Source organism: Netta rufina (assembly GCF_964035555.1).
Source record: "Netta rufina genome assembly, chromosome: 9".
NCBI classification, from domain to species: Eukaryota; Metazoa; Chordata; class Aves; order Anseriformes; family Anatidae; genus Netta; species Netta rufina.
In genome coordinates this window covers 11,414,148-11,421,390 of record NC_140132.1, presented here as the reverse complement: position 1 = coordinate 11,421,390, position 7,243 = coordinate 11,414,148, and the positions used below count along the sequence as shown (strand labels likewise).

The 7,243-nt window shown below is 56.8% G+C and overlaps 1 protein-coding gene across 1 annotated transcript; it reads left to right on the top strand.

Moving 5' to 3' along the window:
- Positions 1-3,853: 3,853 nt before the first annotated feature.
- On the top strand, positions 3,854-4,576 carry SOX14 (SRY-box transcription factor 14; the record flags this gene model as incomplete). Its single annotated transcript, XM_084292016.1, has 1 exon — positions 3,854-4,576. One exon carries the CDS (start codon positions 3,854-3,856, stop codon positions 4,574-4,576), a length of 723 nt encoding a protein of 240 aa, XP_084148142.1.
- Between the last annotated feature and the right edge of the window lie 2,667 nt (positions 4,577-7,243).

Sequence of the window (7,243 nt, the reverse complement as noted above, 5' to 3'; positions counted from 1 at the left end):
GTTCAGCAAATGCATACAGCATTGTGATAAAGGAGGGGGCATTTACGAGAGATCGGTCAGCATCACTCATTGATTAAATGAGCAGAATGAAAATGAAGTTTGGAAAGGTCTGTAAACTCTTCAGCTTCAAGGCATAAACCAGGTCCCAATTATTGTGGGCTGAGAGGAACCTTTATTTTTGTAGCAGGTTATTCAACAGCTGCCTCCCGCAGTGCGTGCTGCCTTCCCAGGAAGCATCTCTTGTTGGGCGGTGTGAGAAAACAGATCATGGGCTGATCCAGTCTGCCACATCCATCACTGTTACCCTCTTCTGTCATGTGCAGGCAGGGTAGTGACCTGCCCCATTAAATCTGTTCATGCAGAGGGCTAGAGCTGTGTAACTTTTGGTAGCTCTCTTTCCATCAGTGTTTTTCTCAGGGTCGGGGGGAGAGAGGAGGGGGTGGGTGCACTGAGCAAGAAATACTGTAAACGTGCACAGAGAATAACCTCTAAGTATGTATTCTGTTTTGCACAGCATCTGTAAATGCATCGGTGCTTGTATGAGTGTGTGTGCATATATTTTACATACAAATATTGAAAAAATATTAGCTGATGACGTGATTAAATGGGTCTGTCTTAATATGTGGCACATGCGTGAAGAAATGTATGTATGCATTTGCATGTAAAATAACCGAATAGGAAAGAAAAAAATCTCTCAATATTCAGCCCAGGCACTGAGCGAATTCCATCTATTTGCAAAAAGCACTGCTGCCAGTGGGAATGTCACCGGGCAGCTGTGACACGGGGGAGGGCACCTGCAGCCACGTGGAGCAGCAGGGAGGACCACTGCCCTCAGTGCCTGCCAACAGCACGTACCTGAAAGGCTTTCCCAAACCTGCTCCCTTCAATTAAACATCCCCTCCTTTTCCTAATGCCCGGAGCGTTAATAAATAGATAAATAAATCAAGGTCCTTAAAGGTCCATTGTACCCCAGCGAGCAAATTTTGGGTCAGGGACGTTTTCAGGTTGCAGGTGCTGAGCTCTTCGCCTGTCCCTTTTGGCAATCCCGGCACTGCAAAGCCCGACCGTGGTTCCCGGGGGGAGGAGGAAGATGAAGGCAAAACCATAGCTCCGTTTATGCTGATATTAAATTGCAAGCTACATGATCTCATGCAATTTAAAGTTATTCCAAATGAACTATCTCCAAGAACACAATTTTAATGTTTCCGTATCAGCCCATTCTTATCTTTCTGCATTACCGTGATGTCATTCAGGAATAATAATTGCACTATTACTTTTGGTGTCTAAACAATCCGGCGAGGAGAAACTCGTTTCAGGCACCGCCCTGGGAATCGCTGCTGCCTAAAAATCGGGTGCGAAGTTTCTAAACCCCCCCACCCCGTCCCTCCCCGGGGGTGCAACAGGTGTCTTGCCCGGACAAGCGGCTTCTGCTGGAAATGGAAGCGTGTGGGGACGGAGGCATTGGCATCTCGAAGGAAATGTTTCTTTTTCTGTGTCTCTTTCCTTTTTTAATTTATTATTATTATTTTAACTTCTATAGGATGCAAATGAACAAAACGCAGCCCGAAATGCCCCGATCTCTGATCGGAGCGTGTGTGTGATGCGGCAAGGCAAAGGTGCCAGCCAATGAAAGCGGGGCTGCTTATTTTTTTTTTTTTCATCATTAGTATTGCGAAGCAACATTAACTGGTTGGAAAGACTTTTCGGGAGCAGGCAGAGCCTGCGAGCCATCACTCCCTTCCAAACGATTTGTCTTGCTATCCGGATTTTTGAAACCGACGCCAGGTTTCCCTCGCTTAATCTCCGCGCGGGATGACAAATGATATGTATATTTCCACCCCCCTCGAAGAATCGGAGAATAAGCAAGGAAAACAAAGGCGGTTTTGTATTTTATACCTAGATATACACGGGGGTGTCGGGGAAGCGGCACCAGCGCGGGTTTACGTGCCTACTGGCGGATTTTAAGCTCCTGGCCGCGGGGCAGCGCACGGGCAGCCGAGGCCGCTGGCATCGCTGTTCCCACGGGTGAGGGGCCTAAGAAATAAGTTTTCCACGCGTGTCGCCCGGCCAAGCCCACAGGCAGAGGGCAGCGCTCGGGCATCCTCCGCCGACGGGGCCACGCGTGGTGCGGATGTCCCCGAGGGGGTTAACGCTGCAGGCACCCGTAAAGGGGTGGGGGGCAGCAGAGGTGGAAGGGGCCGGCCGCAGCCCCCCTTTTTTTGTTAAGGGTCCCGCATTCACTGAGATGCTGCTGGGGAGTGGGGGGAGAACCCCTTGGGAAGGGGTTTGGGGGGGTTCCCGCCGCCGTCCCCGGGGTGGGTGGGGGGCGCCCGGCCCGCAGCTTTGGGCAGGGGGGGAGCGGGGCTGAGAAATGCGCGGCGCGGTTGTGGACGCAACGAAAAAAAGCCGCTGGGACGGCGCTGGAGGCAGCAGAGGCAAAGCCTCCGGCAGTGCCGGACCCGTCCAGGTGAGCGGAATCTAAATGGTGTCCCCCTTCTTCCTCCTCCTCTTCTCCTCCTCCTCCTCCTCCGCGCCTCCGCAAGCAGACAGAGAAATTAAAGTCATTTATTGAGAGCGGAAAAAAATAAGGAAGGGGGGGGGGGAGGAAGCAGGAAATAATACCGAGGGTAGTTTATCTTATTATTATTATTATTGTTGGGGGGGAGGTAACGGCTGACAGCAGCACCCCCCACGAAGCCGTCCCCGGCGGCAGCTCCCCGCCGGCCGGGGGCCGAAGTCGCCGTCGGGGCCGCGGGGGGGATCCCCACGGGAGCGGGGCTGCCGTCCCCCCGGCCGGCCCGGGGAGCGCCCCCCGGCCGACATCTCGTTTCTCTCTTCCGGGAGCTGCTGCACTGCCCAAAAAGCCCCGAGCCGGGGTGAGAAGCGTCCCGGTGGGGGCTTTTCGGAGCGCGTTTGTTACCCCAGCAGGTGCTAAAAACCAATAAGCCTCGAACAAGCGCGGCCCCCGCCGGGACCAGGGACAATTGTTTCCATTTAATAAATATTTCCCCCGCGGGCCTTTGGCGGGAGGCAGGCAATTATTCAAAGCGAGCCGGGACGCGGGCCGGCTCCCGGGGTTAAGCGGGGGCTGCGGAGCGGGGGAATTGGGAGCGGGGCAGCGGCCCCGCAGCCGGCGGAGCGCGGCGCTCGCAGCCCCGACGGCGGCCGCGGAGAGCCCGGAGGGGCGCCGGGCCCGGTGCGCTCCGCTACCGGCACACCGGGGGGGTCCCGAGCGGCTCGGAGTCCCCCCCCCCCATCACTCCGCTCGCCTCCCCCGCAGCTGTTAGTGCGGCAACTCACAAAAGCCTTCCCTTTAATCCGTGCGCTCGCCGGTGGAGGGGGGGGGGGGGTCCTCCTTTCCCCTCCTTTCTTCCTCCTCCTCCCTCCCCTGTCCCCTCCCCTCCTCTTCCTCTCGCCCTTCCTCTCGGCCTCTCTTTTTAAGCTGGTCCCCCTCCGCGCTGATTGGGCGGCCGGCCGCGCTGTGAACGCCCTGCCACTATGTCAGCCTGCGCGCCGCAGCCCCTCGCCTTTGAACTGCCCCGCGCCGCTCCGCGTCCCCACCGCGGCTCGCCGCCCGCCCCGCCGCCCCGCGCCTCCGCGGGCCTCCGCGCCCCTCCGCGCCCCTCCGCGCCCCGCCCCGGCACGGCTCCCGCCGGGGACGGCGTTGGCGGAGGACCTGTGATGATCAGCTGAGCCCGCGCCTCCCGCTCCTCCGGCTGCCCCGGCCGCCTCCTCCTCCTCCTCCTCCTCCTCTCGCCTCTTCCTCCCGCCGCCGCCCGGTGCCGCCGCCCGGTGCCCCCCAGCGCGCCCCGCACCGCGCCCCGCCGAGCCGAGCCGCCCGCCCGGCCGAAGCATGTCCAAGCCCAGCGACCACATCAAGCGCCCCATGAACGCCTTCATGGTGTGGTCCCGCGGCCAGCGGCGCAAGATGGCCCAGGAGAACCCCAAAATGCACAACTCGGAGATTAGCAAGCGGCTGGGCGCGGAGTGGAAGCTGCTCTCCGAGGCGGAGAAGCGCCCCTACATCGACGAGGCCAAGCGGCTGCGGGCGCAGCACATGAAGGAGCATCCCGACTACAAGTACAGACCCCGGCGCAAGCCCAAGAACCTGCTGAAAAAGGACAGGTATGTCTTCCCTTTGCCTTACCTCGGGGAAACCGATCCCTTAAAGGCCGCCGGGCTTCCCGTGGGGGCCACTGACTCTCTGCTGAGCTCCCCGGAGAAGGCCAGGGCTTTCCTGCCTCCCACCTCAGCACCTTACTCCTTACTTGACCCCAGCCAGTTCAGCTCCAGCGCCATTCAGAAGATGACTGAGGTTCCTCACACCTTAGCCACCAGCACCCTGCCCTACGCCTCCACCTTGGGATACCAGAACGGGGCGTTCGGCAGCTTGAGCTGCCCCAGCCAACACACCCACACTCACCCCTCGCCAACTAACCCGGGCTATGTCGTGCCATGTAACTGTACAGCTTGGTCGGCTTCCAGTTTGCAGCCTCCAGTTGCCTACATATTATTCCCGGGCATGACCAAGACTGGGATAGACCCCTATTCTTCAGCACATGCGACTGCTATGTAACACCCACCCACACCCCCACAGGCGTCCCCCCGCCCCGAGCGAGGCTTGGGTTGCAGCCGGAACTGGGATTCATTCATGTGCATGTACATAAAACCCGCAGAAGCAAAAGGCCACCCGAACACAGGACTCTGCCGCCCGCCGCCGCGCCGGGACAGCCGCGGACGCTGCCTCGGGGATGCTCCCGGAGATGCTCTCGCCCAAACCCGGCCCTCGCCCCGAGAGCTGTCCCCAGGCTCGGGGGGGGATCTACAGCCGCGGGGGCGGATGGCAGCCCGGCGCTTGTAAGAGTTGTAAATGTCTTTAAAAAAATCCCGGAAAAAAAAAAAAAAAAGGAAAAAAAAAAAAAAGCGAAAGAAAAGCGAACCTTGAACTGCCCCTTTGGGACAAAGCGGGGAAATATAAGAGAGAGAGAGGCGGTTTCGATTTTTATTTATTCTTTTAATGTCTATGAGTTCTCCAGGGTCTCATGTCACTTGGACTTGACTTTGGGAAGTCCCGGTGTTACTATTATTTTTTTGTTTTGTTTTGTTTTCCTTTTGCACATTGAAAGATGAGATCAGCTGTGTTATATATATAAATATATATATATTTTGCCACCACGCACTACTAGGTAAAAATTGCTTTTCATGTCAGAAAAAGGCTCTTCAAAGTTAAAAGAACAAAAAAAAAAAAAGAAAAAAAAAAAGAGGGGAGAAACATTTATATTTAAAACATATGATAGTGTTTGCTTAATTTAAAACAGATAGTCCTTAAATTTGTGTGATCCAGTGAGACTAGATCTAAGTTTACTTTAGACAGAGCGTCAGGTATGAAGTCAGGCAGTAGAATTGTAAAAAAATTAATACTACTACTACTACTAATAATAACGAAAAACCGAATAAAAAGCGACGGTCATTTAAATATGTTTTCGCGATGTCTTGGGAAGAAAAAAGAAAACGTGTATCCGGCAGGATTTTACCTCGTTAAACCTTTTCATTTGTTGAACAAAGCCGTTTTGAATAAAGACAATCTGTCGTTAAACGAGGCCACTGCGTGGTGTGAGTTCGGCGCCCCGTCGGAAGAGCCCCGCGCCCCTCACCGGGGCCGCCGGCCAAAGCCCCGGCACTCGCCGCTCTCCCCGACGGGGCGCACCGGCTCCGGCCCTGGGCCGGCGTCGCCCCGCAGCCGGCTCGGGCTCCGAGCGGAGCCCGTCGGGGAAAAGCGACGGCTGCGGGGCGAGCGGGGCTGCCGGCGGCGGAGGGAGCCCGCGGGAAGGGCCGGGGGGAGCCCACCCCCGCTCCGTCCCGGCCCCCCGCCCCGTCGGGCTTGGCAAAGTTGCCTCGGCGGCGTCGAAGTTTTAGCGGAGGTTGTTGTTTCTTTCTTTCGGTTTTAATTCTTGTCGGAAGTAGCGGGAGGGGGGGGGGGGGGGTTGCGGAGAATTAACATCTCGTCGGAACAATTAGCGGTGTTTGGGGCGCTGTCCGTCGGGGCCCCTTTGTGAAGGGAGGGGAGAGGTGGGCAGGGGGAAGGAGTAAGGCGCAAGGTCCGTCTGGAGGAGCTGAATAGCCGGGCTGCTGCGTGTTTGGATGTGCTTTGCTCATTAAGTGCTCTTTGGAGACCGCTGTTAGAATTAAACGGTATAACACAATTAACATACATGAGGCTTGAATGGGAGGGTAAGCAGAGGAAGAATAGATAGATAAATAAATGAGAGATCAGGCGAAGGTAAACAAAAGGGGAGAGGAGAAAAGAGCTGAAAGGAGAGGTTAGAATGGCTGCTCCAGCCTTGTTTAGCATGACAAAACGGCTCTTACAAATGAGGACAATTAAAGGAGCTGGCTGCGGGAGGGCCTGGGAGCAGCGGGCCGATCCGCTGGGACACGCGGGGCTCAATGCGCCCGGCGTGGGGCAGGGAGGCGCGGAGCGGCGCCGGGAGCGCCGGGCGCTGATTTAACCCCAGCTGACAGTTGCTGTCAGTCTCGGTGATAACACCGATAGCTCAGTGTCCTTTAACATCTACCCAGATTAGTTTGACAATGGGCGGAGGTAGAGCCGGGGGGAAACGCCTGCCCGCGCCCGCCGGGCCCCGCAGCAGCAGCCGGGGGGGGCCCTGCGTCCGCCCCCGCTCCCACGGCGGCCGGGGGTCGCTGCCGACCTCGGCTCGGCCGCCCGGGACCCTCCGTGCCCCGGCAGGGCCGAGCCGGGCCGGGCCGAGCAGAACCGAGGGGCGCCCGTCGGGACCGCTCTCCCCGGGGGTGGCCCCGGCGAGAAACGGCCCCGGGGCCGGGGTGCTGGGGGCAGAGCCGGGGCGGGGGGGTGGGGTGGGGTGGGGGGTGAACACGAAGTGGTAGGGCTGGGAACTTCAGCGGGATCTTCCTTCCGACTTTCTCCCTTCTTTACTATACACTCCCTTCTTTAATATGCACTTCTTTTCTCCCTTCTTTCCATTTCTTTCTTTCTTTCTTTTTTCTTTCTTTCTTTCTTTCTTTCTTTCTTTCTTTCTTTCTTTCTTTCTTTCTTCTTTCTTTCTTTCTTTCTTTCTTTCTTTCTTTCTTTCTTTCTTTCTTTCTTTCTCTCTCTCTCTCTCTCTCTCTTTCTCTCTCTCTCTCTTTCTTTCTTTCTTTCTTTCGTTTCTCTCTCTCTCTCTTTCTTTCTCCCATTTTCACTCTCCTCTTTTCTTACTCTTTC